Consider the following 16,030-nt stretch of genomic DNA (forward strand, 5'->3'; position numbering starts at 1 on the left):
TGTATACATGATCACAAGTGCTTATGCACAAGCTTTACAGTGATGCATTTATGCTCCCTTGCTAGTTTCATCATCTTTATTATATTTTGTGTTTGTTTCTAATAGTTTATCAGCATAATAAGCAAAAAAAAACGTTTGTTTTCGAAGAGCCCACTGCAAAATCCATGCACTGTAATTTGCAGTAAAACAGATTAGTCTAACAAAATTAGCACTCTTGCTGGATGCCTTCCGCCATGTGGCTGTTATGTATGCGATTCCACTCCTGAGGCTTAAAAGCATACTTCACATTTCTTGCTTAGCACTGTCGTCTTTTTTTTTTAATGAAAATTTAATTGAGAAGCTTCTTCTGGTGGTGTAAAAGTGGTGGCAAGCAGATCAATGACTCTCCTAGGCAACGGCTTAATGCAAAGCAGTCGAAATTCCTAGCTATCATAACGCAATTTGTTTTTTTTTTGTTTTTTTGCACGATATCGAATGAGTCCTCACTATGCAGATAGCAAAAAAAAAAACACTGAAAAGCGATATTGCGCTGCTTTCAATTAGCGCTAATACTTTGACGGGGACAGAACAAAACATACACGACAAAGGACGAGGCACTGCAGAACCAACTAGCCAAACAACACGCAGTACCAACTAGTCCGACAACACGCACTCCTGATGGAGTAATGAATTTTGCTGCGGCAGAGTTTGGTTGAAAGATGTTCCCTCTCAGACAATGGCACATATACATTTGCTAATCCCAAGTTGCATGAAGGCATTGTATTCCCGCACTTTTGTGGAAAATTGTCAGTTCCACGCTCTCCACATTCTATTCTCAGTTCACACCATAGCATCTCACGTGGCTGCAAATAGTAATAATGAATGCTTACCATATTTTGCGGAGCCCATGTTGCTCGCAGCTGGATGATCGAATTACAGCTCTCGACGACTACCACATGTTTAAATATGTGAATGCTGAGGTACCGATAAAGCGACGGTACAGATAGGTCCTTGCAGTAAGATATCCGCTTGTCTTTATCACAGCTTATTGTCTCGTTATCAGTCTTCAAGATATATCGCGTGTCAGAGACGATACCATATTTCCTTCGTGCATTCGAAGGCACTTGACATCACAAGATCGCTTCCTTTCCCTGTCCCCATATCACTACGATGCAACACAGCCTGCTCAGGTAAGACGAAGGCAGAGATGTTGCGGGAAAGATGTTATCTGCCCAGACGTACTTTCGACGCCATTGATGCTTCCGTAATATTCTCTTTGCACTTGTTACCTTTCAGCAAAACATTATCTATTGTGAAAGCTTTCTCAACGAAAAGATATTATCCTCTCGGTACGCAGGTAAGAAGATTTGCGGCAGTCGTGTCTCTGTCCATGGATTCCTCAGTTTACTCTCAACTAGCGGCGAAATAGCTAGCACACAACTGGCTATGCAGCCTGGATTGCTGGGAGAAAATAATACCGCTGACCAGCTGCGCTTGAGTTTTCAGCCGACTTCTACTAACAGCTGTTGCGGTATATATACAAAGCCATCTGCGATATTAGGTGTAATGTTCCACATGCCGTGCTTTACACTTTTAAGCTGGTTCATGATCTCAAAGTTGACTGTATTCTCACTGCTTATTCGAGAGTACATTTGGCTGCGCAGGATGGCCTATGTTTAAAATTATTTTGTTAGCGGCGTTTGCGTTAAGAAATCTGTATGCACATAGTAGATAGCTAGCGCTCGAAAAAGCGTAACTATCTACGGAACAGAATGATACGCCGAATCCTCATTTAGAACCCTTATTTCCCAGGAAGTCAATATCGCAACCTGGTGGAAGCGATGGGTATGTATTTAATCATACGTCATATATTTTAAGTACTAAGTAATATCCTGTGACATATGAGCATCGTAGACTTCAGCGGCAGGCACAAGGAATGAGTACATGATTCGGACTTACACTGCGTAATATATACCATTAGGAATCAGTGTTGGTGAAACATGTTTCGAAGCATTTTGAGGTGGTGGAAATAGTAAACAGCAAATAAAATTAAAAAATGCGAATAAAACTTGTAAGTAAAATCAACACAGAGGAGCGCAAACACATATTCGCTGTCGCAAAATTATACCAATCAAGTAAGCCTCACCCCGGGTTTAGGGCATGCTCTTTGACAGTTGCACAATTTAAGGGAGAGGAAGACAGGAATTGGGGGGTAATAGGCAAGCCTAGTAGAACAAGAAAATTTTGAAATAATTCCTTCTCCGACGAGCATACCTCCAACAGGATGTAATGCTCTTTAGTTAGTACGTCATCGCGTGACGCACGTGGATTCGACGGCATGAATCCAGAACAACATAAATAAATCTTGATGCCCAACTACCAAGGCGAAGCTCCTCTGGGGCGCGGAGTAGTATTTTTAGTCGTCTTTCATTAATGTGACACCCAGAATATACGTTGTTCACACTTCAACTCTGCGCATACCCGCCTCTCTTCATCGAGCTTTCTTTTCAGAAAACAATTATTTAGCTTATAGAGCGCCTTGAAATTCGGAGGCCGGACCTTAAAAACTTCTCTACGAAATCTACTGCCAGATATAGTTCTCAAAATGGCATATTATATCCTAAGTTATTCAACAAGTTAGTTAACGTCCGGAATATCGCGGACACCGACAAACCAAAAGACTCTGACGCAGTTTCAGTGTACTCACTCTAAACTTGTCAAGTGTGGTATAGCCAAACTATGTTTCCACAAAAACCAGGAAACATAGTGCAGTAACGCAGTGCAAAGCAGCTTTCAGAATCAGGTAGTGTCCTTCAAAGCACTAGGATACCCATCTTGCCATTTAATATCCGTCTCAGAGGACCTGTTAAACGATACTTGGCCTTCAAGCTCCAGTGGAGCCAATGAAAGTCAAAAAGAAGAGAAAATAAATATCGCTATTGTCCCGCACTTCCATAAGGTATCACCCAACCTCAAGAAGGTGACATCGCGTGTCAATGTGAATGTGTTTTTTTCCACACCCGATAAGCTCTCTAAACTTTGTCGCATGGTGTGAGCTCTGGTAACAAGAGCAACTGAGGCGGGCAGAGCCAAGAAACATCAACACGATTCGTGGTGTGCACTATAAAGGTTGTGTACTTACTACAGCACTTCTGTGGCAAGCATTACATTGGTCAAACTGGCAGACGTCTCAATGACTGGCTACGAGAATACAATTACAAATTGAGCAACATTCTGGCTGGTCATCTTGGCATTCATTGCAGAGACTGCACTGAAAAACGAAAGAAGGGTGAGAAAAAACAACTTTCTGGTGTTCAGCCATGCGATTGCTTGGCTGAAAGCTGTGTCAAGATCCACAAAATAAAGTATATAGAAGCCTAAGAAACTCAAAAAGTCCCAAACCAACGGGTAAGCACCGCATCAATTGCACTGTCTGGAAAAAAAAAAAAAAAACGGTTTCTTAAACGTCAATAAGGAAATGCGCACAGCTTGTCACGTGCCATTGTTGCCACTGAAACATTTCCTGTGATGTCAATGCTGTCCTTTTCATTGCGTGCGTTTTCTGTAGAACTGTTCGCTACAGTATTTAAGCAGTCGCAAAACAACGATTTGTAAGTAAGCGTTGTGCCTTTGTACATCGTCCTAGTCTCATGCGCTCCACAGGCAATGAGTTGAGTAGAACGGGGCAGCGAAAAAAAAAAATGGGGACACCTATGGGGGAATGATAAGACACCTAGACGACGTGGCATGTGCTGAACTACCAACTGCTCGCTTGTCCTGCCTTCTATGTGTCTTGTGTTTTTGTTCCTTTTGCACTGTCCCTTTCTACGAGGAATGAGCGTTTAGAGTGTTATGACTTTCGTCATTTATGGACCACAGAAGCCGGCATACTTATATTCCGACAGCACCTACTCCGACTAGATTGCCTTATTGCGAAAAGCAATGACACTGGAGACCTCGACAGTTGAACAACATAAATCCTTTTATTCCTTTAAACAATGCCAGGAGCGTTCGTCCATGACAATAACACCAAAATGTCTAAGAGATAAAGATATATGATATTTAGCATTTAAGTCTTACACCCAACATAACACAACATGAATTACAACAGCCGCATCTGTCTTATATATTTATAGATGACATATATGCGTGTTCATTAGTCTTTTTTTTTTACTTGCGAGGCGGGAGGGGAGCCTTTTTGGCCACAACAGGAAGCTTGTCGCCCTGCAGGTAAGGATTCTTCGCCTGCGAAGAAATAAACGAAAGTACAGACCTTAATGCTCACCTAATAAGCAAAAGTATAACAAAGAAACCGCTCATGGCCTATTATTATCTTCATTGAGATGTTATTTTTTCTCCGACCTCAGTCTAAAGTAATCCTGTAATATAGGAAAGAATGTTTCGCTACTGTTCCGTACTGGTAGAATGCACTCCGTAAAGAAAGGCTCTACGTTTTACGCCTAACGTTAGATCATTGAACGGCTTTAAACAAAGAGTTCAAATCACGAGGACTGAAGAAAAAAGAAATGAGTGAATGGCTTCGGCTTTCAGTCTCACTTAGCCTTCATTATAAATGCCTATATTTTATGTATCATTTTCTTTAGCTGCAACTGGAGCTGTTTTGTGAAAAAAAATCATCATCAAAACTTGCCCAGTTCTACGTCATCAATATTAAAAGCGCTGAAAGCCAAATATACGGGTAGTGTAGCTCGATCTAAATTTCACCATCACGCTTCTTTTTTATTCCCCATCTAGAAACAATCTTCACTTTTTAGCGTTCCTTTCAGCACGGTGGTGCCAAAATCCGTTCCGTCATCGTCAGTTCTACTAGGTAGTTTTACGTGCCGCCTCACTAATTTGAGTAACTGTACAGAAGACACAAACATTTCCTTCCTTTCTCAGTGTTTGATATTTATTACAAATGAATGAGTGAGATGGGGAGCCATGCTACCAGCTGAAAATGTGCATTTTCTTCATTCTTTTTATACAAGAGAACTGTGTCAAGGTACAGCAAGATACGCCAGAACCATCGCCACAGAATGAAATCGTACTGCATGGGCCAAAAAAGCGAATTTGAAAAGCCCGGACAGTGGTACATGCAGAAGCGATTCTGCAAAACTATGCTGACATAGTCTTCGGTGCTTTCTTTATTGTCATCACCCTCATTACCACTCACTTCTGCATTATTTTGTTGAAAGACAGTCTTCCGAACATACGTAGAAAGACCTATCGATACCTCGTCATACTGATTGGTTATATATAAAAACTATTGAAATAACCCTATCAAAGGAAGCAGCGATAAACTTTTTTTCGGTTAAGCATTATGGCCGCTGCCGATGTATCCTGGCAGCTACGTAGAAGCACTGCATAAATATTTCAATAATTGTGACAGCTGCTTCTCCTGTTTGGAGTGATAAGCAAAACGCGACTCTTCCAGTAACTACATGTCAATAGATTTAGCACTGGCCTTGCAGGCAACTCATTTGTTTGTTTCAATGACGATGAGTATGGTGAAGCAGTAATGATCACGTTAAGCCGACTAGGCGCAAACCAAGCCGCTGAATTCCAGACACCGTAGTGTCCTCAACAGAACTTGTATATAGCAAAATGTTGCTCATTAAACTTACGGGTGTAGTCTTTGGCTGCTTCACGGATTTCTTCGATTTTCGCAAGTACCGCTTCGCATATGAGGCCTGGCGCTGACGAATACAAGAGACGAGGTATTAGCCATGATTGCAAGCGTAAATATTTCTAACGTTATGTACTTGATTCATGTAAATTATATATATATAATATTTTACGTGCTCAGCATCAATACTTATATTATTATCTATAATGTATAACTATAATATTAGACACTTATTAACAGTTATAATAACGTCAAAAGGTTTCCTAAGCAACTATGCTTTTGCATGAGCCCCGACGCCACGACTACCCAGCCCCTGAACTAAGACTAAGTGATAACCGCGAAAATTATGAAAATCTTGAAATTCAGTAGGCACATGTAATTTTTCTACGAATGTGTGCATAAACGTCAGCGTAACTAAGTGCTTAATGTAACGCTATGCCATGAGTGTTATTCCCATAAAATTCCCTGCATACATATATATCCGAATACACAACGGGTCAGCACGTTGTGCTCGATGACCTGCGTTATGCTCGTCCTACTAGAATGATAAAATTAATTCCCGCCGTCGCATAGTTGGCCTAGTACATTTCAAATGAAAGAATGACTATTGCATTCAGGCATAACGTGTGCTAGGAATTCCGCTTTATAAGCGGCCCTGAGATGGTTTCAGTAAATAGCAGTAGTTATCTTAATTTTCGAAATACACAACGCTCACCTCTTTCTTGAAGAACTTTTTGGCCATGACTGTTTTGTGCTGTCCTTCGACCTGTAAGGGAGAAGAAAACGAGCCTACCCTGTATCTGTAGGAAATTAAAGTTTTTACCACCACCACGAGGGTACTTAGGTAGTGCACGTTTATCGGAACAAGGAAAACTTTAATGCCTGGGGTCATTTCGGACCCAGGACGTACACTCTCACTGGGCAGAATGCGCAGTTAAGCGTTCTATGTTTTATTTCGCTAAATCTTTGCCCCGTTATACACTGAGAAAAGGAATGCTTTCCAAACTTTACATCGTGCAATCTAAAGCTCATTCTGTATTACCATTCATACCACGCTCTTGTCAGAACAAGTACAGTCATGGATAAAATTTTGAGAGATGCCGCAGCACTGCTTTAAAACTGTTTTGGTGCCACTGGGTGGCGATATAATAGCATCGAGGCTACGCTATCTGGTGACTAGGCGCATGCGCGTCCTATATTCGCCAGAATGACTGCCTGAGCTTTTGTATCGTGTGAGGCGAGGCTTTGTTCGAAGTTTGAGGCCTAGTGGCCGCCTTTGGTTGCTCGCGCTCACCGGCAGCCATGCGGCCCTCTTGCTCGATGAGCGGCCAATCTACTGCACTGAAGGCACACATTAACGGAGAACGTAGCGCGAGTAACCAAAAGGGAGCACTAACCTCACACGAAACAAGCACACAGTCGGTCATTCAGACAAATATAAGACGCGCATGCGCCGAGTCGTCCCCCGACGTAGCTTCGACGCTATCATATATTCGCCTAGTGGCACCAAAGCAGTTTTAAAATGGTGCTCCGCCATCTCACAAAATTCTGTCCAGGATTAGAAACTAGTGCAGGGGACATGCTGAGCTAAAATTCTCTTGTAAATAAAAAAATCTCATCTTACAGGGAATCACCTCAAAGCCGCATTAAACGTCACAAGCATTGCTGTTATTCAGCTAAAGGTACAACTTTTATTATGCAAACTTTTATTATTCACCAACTGTCCTCTAAAAATGCCACCAAATTTTGAAAGCATTTCTGCCTTCGGATTCCACATCCAGCTCACTGTTTGATCCCATCAATAGGAGTGGCCACTGGGTCCTTAAGAACACCAATGCTAAAGCATAGTTTGTCATATCAATTGCATAAATGGTTTGCAATTTTACAAACCATCAACTGCATCACTGGTCAGTCCTGGCCGTAACACTCATAAATAGCATCTAAAGTCAAACTCAGTAAATTATTTTGGCTATAGTGAGAAACAGCATCCGTCAGGGTAGTTCATGTCAGACAGATATTTCTGCAACCACCTCACGACATTACCATCGCCTCAATAACCTCCTTCTCAAGAAGGTCTTTCGGCTGAAGACCTCGCAACAATTTAGCTGTTCTCTACGTCATGACAAAAATGGCCTCGCATTGTCATTACCTTCATTGGATCTCATCAGCCACGCTGTTGTGTACGTTACAGCGTATCTTATAATAATTATTTTTATGTGATCTGGAGCAGCCTTTCACACTCTTCAGTTATGGTGATTCATTCTCGAAAATAATTGATTTTGTTATCCTTTTGGGTACTTTGATGCTTGTAAAAAACACAAAATGCAGGTATTGTTGAGAACATTCGAGATAAAAAATTTTCCGCCTCAAGCTCGCTACATCCGCTACGAAAGACAGTACGGTAGCGCTGCTGTGCTGACGAGATCTTAAAGCTGTGAATAGCTTATTAAGATATACTTTGCGATTTATGTACTGAGAACATGGGATACCGCAGCCCAGATAAACTTTGTTATAACTGTACTGCCATGCTGCAGAGTAAATGCTTGAAAGTCTTACAGCTTTAATGACTTGTTCGACCGTATGGGCCCCAGTGAACTCTATATCGTTCCAATGTTGTAAAGAGTGTGCGGGGAGAGAATCCCCTGCGCTTCCGTACCGGCACAGTGGGGTCGATGTGCTGCACGATTCGATCAAGCGTAGACTCCATGAGGCCCTCGTTCTGGATGGATCGTGCCAGCGCGTCGATCTCGTTCTCCTGAGTTGCTCCTGGGCAATCGAACATGTGCTCCGAGTCGCACATGCAGTCCTGCGCCGCCTGGTAGTCGCGGCTGAAGGCAGCCGTGTTCTCGAACTCCTCCAGACAACCATCCTCGGCTGCATGCCAACAAAAATCACCCTTTAGAGTTAAAGAAATCAGTCAAAACCTCTGTGCACAAGCTATAACAACTCTCGTCAGCTGCTAGCTACCTAGCGTGTCACATCTGATCCATTCGTGCTAAAAGCTTAAAAGCTGCTACAAGTTACACGAGTGAGTTTATGGTCTGGTTGATAAAGCACGGTCAGACCACAATCAATGGTAATTTCGATCTCAATACCACAATGATCACATTGATCTGCTTCTCTTGTTTGCGTCGCTGTCTTTAGTGTGCTTCTGAACATAAATAGTTTCCTGAAATAATGTATGACATAAGTATATAAGGAAACAAATAGCTATTAGTCGGTTTCTTCGTTTTAAACTACTCCCTCTCATAAACCTGCCCCGCCTTCAATTTGCTTACTATACGTGGTGATTGAGTGGCAATTCTTCCAGGTGCGAAAAGAAATAAGGGAAATAGTTTCAGTGTTTTCGGTGTTAAACTTTTCCAAGCCACCACTTAACTTCCGATTGCGAACGTCTTTAAAAGCATTCAGTTTGTACAGATTTATATACATGAGACCTCCAATAGTTTATTGTCAGCTCTCTTATGAAAGGTTTTACAAGTTACCTTTGTGTGCCCCTGGTAATTCTCCTGTCACAAGTGAGTATTTTCGTATCCAGTCCGTTGGAGCAGACAGAACGCACACTTTTTTAGCACGCCAGCGCTAACAGCCACACTCACTGATTTCGCCAGGCTCATGTGGCTCCAAGCATGAACATCCCTTTGGCGTTCGATTGTTTGCAGGGGATATGGTCGGGTAGGGAGTGGTACGTGGCTTGCATGGCGCCACAACTCCACATGACATGAATAAGTTGTCAGGAGCTGCCAACTCAAGTAGCTGTTTTGAGATAGGAATTGAAGCTGGAGCCTTTTGATCCCATGTTAGACAGGCTCCTTCTAGGCCAGCAGGCCCGTTTATATTGCTTGGCTAAAGCGGGGCTTTATATCTCTCTCCGGTGATGTTGCATTTGCTTTTGCAGCGTACGACTGTATGCCAATGAGTATGTGTGAGATAACAGCTAGAGGCACAAACGAGGTAACAGAGATCGAATTAGCAGTATTTCTTTTTTAAATTTATTAGAAGATGCGCTTTGAAAAGTTGGTGCCTGTGCTGAAGAAGCATAAGTTTCACTTCGACACGCTAATATCAGTGTTCAAGAAACAAACACTCCTTTAGAAGAACCTGTGCTCTTCCCGCTGATCAGTGCTGTGGGCGCTCCTCTGCCATAGAAAGTTAACGTAAACAAGGCGCCACCTTGCCTAAGAACGGAGGAGAATGTCACGTGTGCGCCTTTCTCTGTAACATCGAGAGGATTTTATTTACGACTTCTGCAACCTTAAAACTACTGGCATCCGCTGAGAATGCTAGCGCACCTTATTCGGATTTGGCAAAGCACGGGAAATTTGCAGCATTTTTTTTTTTCTCTCGACAGTGTAATAATCGAGAGATAGGTGTTTATGAGACTGGCAAGCAATATTTTCTCCTCTCACCTGTGTATCCCTTGGGACAAGGGTTGGGTGGGTTGCAGTAGGCGGGCAGCACGGCATCGGTCTTCACCACCTGGACGTTCTTAGCGCTGCCGTCTGGTTTGAGGCGCTGGAATCCCTCACCGGCGCCACCTGTAAACAGACCAACTCTGAGCAATGTCCACCATTCGGTACACATTAAATGGATGAATGGATCCACTTCGAAGGTTTTTCAGCTGCGACACTCTGTTTCTTCTATCTAAAATATAATAAAATTAAAGAGGCGCCGTCGCACGCATTTCAGCCATTTTGCAGCCACCGTGCGGTAATAGCAGGCACGACATACAAAAATCAATATTTGACGCAAATTCTCGTAATTCGTATTTTTGTTTAACATAGGGAGGCTTTTCATCTATAATTGAAGCCCCACTCATAACTTTCCAAGTTTCATGCTACGCATGTACTGAGAGGACGACATTAGCCGCTAGTAGCTCTGCGTTCAAAATTCCTTGCTTGCCTCATCTAATAAACCGAAGAGTAAGTGAATCTCATATATTTGCATGTCTCGTTTAGGTAACCATTATGTAAAAGGCTTCTTTGGAGCTCGATTGGTAAACAGCACTGAACAGATTAGAAACTTGATTTTTCGTATGCTTTCAGTGAAATTCGGGGATGCCCCAAGCATCTTGGTGCACCTTATTTGAGATATCTGAATGTTGACATATACACAATGAAATTAGCACGCAGGTGTATCAGGAAGAAATGGCAGAGTTCGCTTTGTACCACCACATTAACGCAGATGACATCTATATCAAAGTTGTGCGTATAAGCAACAAACAATCTACCCTCCATGCTCAGTTCGCAAAAGTTGAATCTACCCCTCGAAACCCTTCTCACAAGAAGGAAATTACTGTTACAGGTTAATCCTAGGTACATTTTGTTTATATCTTGCATTCTGGGTTTTCTCGAACATACTGCGAACAACGCAGCATGTTTATTTTGTTTCCAATCGTAACCAAGGCGTTCGCACTCTTTTTCATAAATTTTGTTGCTTCATCCTATCTATTTCGAAAGGTGCCGAGCAATTTGCCTTCTTACTACTTTTTTCCTCATCCTCGTGGATGTTAAAAAATAATCTGTTGAACGAATCAACACTAACTATGGTGCTGTGATCCTGCACTAAACGCAGTCACTCACTAGCTGATTTGCGGTATCTGCTCAGATCTTAGGCGAGGTGTTGAACTGTGAGTTACTCACCGGCGACGTACTGGTGGCCCCAAAGTGAGCTGTGCTGGAGGTACTCTTGGTCACGAATTGAAGGCCCGCCGAGGATGTCAACATGTGCATCCTGTCCGCCCCCCTCTTTCCGGTACCTGCCCAGGTGGCGTGCTCCGAAGCTCGGGTCTCTCTGGTACACGTCCGCAGCCGACAAGGCTGGCTCCTGCTGCTGTTGCTTTGCACGCTGCTCGGCGGCGAACTCGAGCGAGCTGTCCGAGAGGTCCAGACCAGAGCCCTGGATCCTAGACATCACCTACACAACGAAGCAGTATCATGAAGAATGGCCACTTGTAAAAGGCTCGCATCTGTAAATATATTTATTAACCCTAAAGGTCCGCAGAAATTGTGGGGAGGTGGATATCATCATAATTACCCTCAAAGCAGCGAATAGACCACATAAAAATACGAATTAAATTTGAATCCTAATGTTCTTGGATGGTTGCGTAGGTTTCTTTAATCATTCCCATTATGTAATGGTTAACCAGGAGGCCACATGTCCTGTCCCAATCTACTCTGGCGTTCTGCAAGGCTTCATTCTCGCCCCGCTACTTTTTCTTGTCTCTGTTAAAGACCTTCGCAAAAAAAATTCAATCTCATAATGTGTCTTTTTGTTGATGAATTTGTAACCTATCATGCAATAACAAATACTAATTGGCTAATGATTCTAAATAGTAATAAATGTAAAATCATGGCTCTGTCGCGAACTGTCATACCTCTTGTTATGCAGGCTACCGTTCTTGAACCAGTAACTTCGAATTATACACCTTTGTGTAATCTAACCTTTGATGGGAACAGTGCACAGAACATATAAATAGCAATGCCAACCGTTCACTAGATTACGCGAAACCAAATTTCCCGAAGAACTCCTCTTTTCTTTAACTGCAGCTACACATCACTTGTTCCACCAAAACTTGAGTACGCGGCTTCTATAAGTGATTTTCTCGTCCCCTCCATCGATCTGTCCACAGTTTGTCGGCTCGTCGTCTTCCTATTATCGTCGTACCGCCAGCACCACTAAGGTGAAAACTACTTTGCACTTCCCTGTATTGTCTCTGCATCGTCATCCTCTCCGGCTTTACTTGTTTCATAAAATACACTACCATAAGCTCGCTTCGTGATCTTATGCTCCAGCGTCTCACATACACATTCCATCGCCTGGACCACAGTGATAAAATTATATCTGTTACACTCCTCAATTCAGGACTGGAACGACATTCCTGCGGTGCTGGTTTCAACAGCAAATATTAACTTGTTTAAAGTGCTCTAACAGCTTATAAGCTGTTAGAGCACTTTAAACAATAATTATTTTAGTGGTCCATGCCAGTAATATTTGCACTGTATAATTATTTCTCATTCTATCTATTAAAAGTGGAGTTATAAATGCCTCCGCCAAAAAGATTATTAAGTGAAATAATTAGCAAGGTGTTGTGTTTAATAACATTAAACACAGACATCTTTACCTACTGAAAACACGACTTGCACTTCATTTCTCCCTTCTAGCTTCTTTTCTTTTTCTTTTTTTGGTAAACATGAATTTACCTACGCATCCTCGTTCAATCTGCGAGACTTATTTTGTTAAGGCTCAATTTTTTTATTGCTCGTTCACTCGGTATTTCCAGCGAGCTGGAATGTTATAGTATACTGTCCCGATGCAGAGTTTGCACTGCTTCTTATGCGAAGTACAGTTTGCCATAATTGTTCATTTAGCTACATGGCGCTTTTTTCTGCGCGCTCATCTGCTCTCTTGCAGAAGGAACCCCACTTTGGTTGACACTTGATTTCGGCGACGCAGTAGACGATCCATTATAATGCCTTATGCGCAACAATAGGCAGTTGTACTTTGGAACATCTCAACGGGAGCTCAACAAAAATATTAACCACTTAGTACTCATTTTAAGAAAAAGCCATTCAAGAACCATCTTCAAAGCGAAGTTCGATGTAAATAACTGCATAATGATCGGAAGCCATTGCCGAGCCTTGGCCTGTTCCTCCATATAAATTTTGGTACTTTGGTGTCTCTTGCAGAAGAACTCATTTGATACGTCTACACTCCATCGCTATATTATTATAATTGCTATATCACAACACGAAAAAAATGTATAGCGAACAATTGCTTTGAATTTTCCTTTTTCCAAGTATTTCAATCCTAATGCCGCAGTGTTGTTCTAACTGTATTCGTCTCAGTATAGTTTATTTTCATGGCAATAAACGGAGTTCTCAACGCGTGCAGCTCTAAAATTGAGCTTCTGGCATCCTTCTTCTGTGTAACTATATAAGCAAAAATAATTAACGAAAAAGTAAAAATAATATTTTTCATGTACAATCAATAGCATTTGAAGAAAAGAGCATCAACGCGTTATGATACGCATTTTAATATATGTGGCAATTTATTCGTCTTTTTCATTCTGTGTGCTCGCCTGTTAGCAGCGACGATTCTCCAGAAAGTTTGTTGAAATGGAGGATTTGTGCGTCTGTTGTTTTTAGATTCGATTCCTTCTTGGCGTTGTAATCGTTTTACGTTGAGGTTGTTGTTTACCTCTAATAAAAAATTATAATTTTCCCCTTTTCTACATTTCATTTTTGTTGCCTTCTCTCTTGTTTCTTAAACTGCACGAAGTGAACCAGTCCTCATGGTTTTTCTTTTCCGCAAATTCTTGATATATACCGAAGCCACAAAATGCACCCAATGAGTTTTATTCAAGCGCTTCAAATTTTCGTGCCTAACCATACTGAATACTTTTGCAGCTAGCGCCATCTGTTGGCAACTAGAAGCGTCAAATGCCTGGCTCAATGCCGATATAATGAACTCTTTTTTTTTTTCTGAAACAGCCAGGGGCGACTGAGATATTCTGAGCAAAAATGGTGATTACTGTGGCCTGCTTTTCCCCTCCCTTCAACATCAGACCTTTTAAATGCTACCTGCACGCACGCTATTTCTAATCACCGTAAAAAATCAATGGACCTGCTTCCGGAGGCCTTGCTAATTACTTCTGCACTAATGCTGGATCTTACCTGTCTCATCTGTCAAAAGAAGCAATTCAAAGATTCTCATAAGGAAAATTGTAGCACAAAGACCGACTACTCGCGTTGTTTCTTGCATATTATTTGCTCGCATATGGCCGTACACTGGTGTGAATTCAAAATGGCATATTAACAAAATATTTGCATAACGTCCTTCTCCGCGGCGTATGGGAAATCAATAAGGAGATTGAAAGCAGGCTTACCTGCTTGAGGAAGCCATCTGTGAGCCCCTCAAGACCCCGGTCGTAGGAAACCGGGTTAAATGTAAAGCTTCGCGTTGCCGCGTTTAGTAACACGGCAACAAAGAAGAGTCTGCCGTTGATCATGGTGACTTACCCTGAAAAGAACAACAGTTAACAAAGCTATATTTTGCTGCCGAAATTTAATATCTTGATGGTTACTACTGGTTTCATTCCGAATATTAGCGCAATCTACAAGGCAGGAAAGCAGCTCTAATAAGGCTTGACACTAGAAGTGGTAAGGAATTTTTTTAACTTTTAATGGACCGTGACTCTAAAGATTACTCGGGCGCATTTTCTACGGGCTCATAAAGCATATTGCAGTACTGGCAATCACTGAGTATCGAGAAAGGAGGCTGCATGTTTAAGCGGCACCTGTGATAACAAAGGCTCCACCGTATGGCATTTCAACTCTAATCAAACAAAGAAACGTCCTTCTTTGACACTGACATATGTCTTCTCATCACTGGAAACTACGATCTCATCTCCAAGTTCTTCTTTCGTCCATAAAAACAAAACAGCCATCGTAAACGCTTGCGCAACCACAATGTAGGCGCCTTCTACGAAGCCAGGCAACTTCGACTGAAAGGCAACGGATATCGTTTTCTCTCCGACGACATGCACTACAATCATTCTGTATCGCACATAAGACCTTCTACGTAATTAATTATTGTACTCACGTCACCGGAGTCCTTTCAAAATACCGTCAAAAGTACTCTGCTGTTACTTAATTCAGTGCCAAGTCTGGGCAGCTCAAATGGTCTCGTCAGCTGGAGTATTCCCCGGCCTCGATCGGAGCACCGAGGTTCAATATGGCGGCACAAAAGGGGAGCCTTCCCGTAGTGCTTTGCACGAGTGTCGTCGCGCCGCCCTCCTTCTCGCGCTTTAGGCCGGCGATCGATAGTCAACCCCTGGACCACCACCTGATGGCGCAGCGTCCTCGTCGTCTTGCAACAGGCGCTTTCTCACCTCCAGCGTTACAGCACGAGCTTCAGGGCGGTGGTCCTTAACTTCTTAAACATCATCACGGGGTCAGTATCATCAGAATCAACAACTTAGCTGTTACGTGTGATGACAGCTACGTCCTCCTCTTTCAGACCCAATCTTCAGGCTATCCAGCGTTATACCGAAAGGCCTCGTTTCGTGCTGTCGCGAACAGACTGTAATATTCTTCTATATGCCACTTTATTTCATGTATATGTATATTTTTTTCTTGTATTTAGTACGGTTTTGTTTGGGTAATGGTGTTTTAAGTCCGACACTGACTCCGACTATTAGAGATGCTGTAGCGAAGGACTCCGAAAATTTCGACCACCTGGAGTTATTGAAACACTGACATGGCACAGAACACGGGCACCTAGCTTGCTACCTCTATAAAAATGCGGCCGCCATGGCCGGGATTCGATCCCGCATCCTTGTGGGCAACCGTCGAGCATTCTAACCACTGCGCCACTACGGCGGGCTGTAATTAGTGCGGCTGGTTCACTGGTGGTGAAAAA

The 16,030-nt window shown here is 42.5% G+C and overlaps 1 protein-coding gene across 1 annotated transcript; it reads right to left on the reverse strand.

Moving 5' to 3' along the window:
* Window positions 1–3,970: 3,970 nt before the first annotated feature.
* 7B2 (Secretogranin_V domain-containing protein 7B2) lies at window positions 3,971–15,343 on the reverse strand. The gene is made up of 8 exons (XM_084583526.1): window positions 15,212–15,343; window positions 14,496–14,629; window positions 11,251–11,524; window positions 10,018–10,146; window positions 8,265–8,482; window positions 6,324–6,374; window positions 5,607–5,678; window positions 3,971–4,224 (listed from the first exon to the last, which is right to left on the reverse strand). The coding sequence occupies exons 2-8, from the start codon at window positions 14,616–14,618 to the stop codon at window positions 4,150–4,152; spliced, it is 942 nt and encodes a 313-aa protein (XP_084439652.1). The 5' UTR covers window positions 14,619–14,629; window positions 15,212–15,343; the 3' UTR covers window positions 3,971–4,149.
* Window positions 15,344–16,030: the final 687 nt, after the last annotated feature.

This window comes from Amblyomma maculatum, chromosome 11, assembly GCF_055883805.1.
Source record: "Amblyomma maculatum isolate TAMU_Amacu chromosome 11, ASM5588380v1, whole genome shotgun sequence".
Lineage (NCBI taxonomy): Eukaryota > Metazoa > Arthropoda > Arachnida > Ixodida > Ixodidae > Amblyomma > Amblyomma maculatum.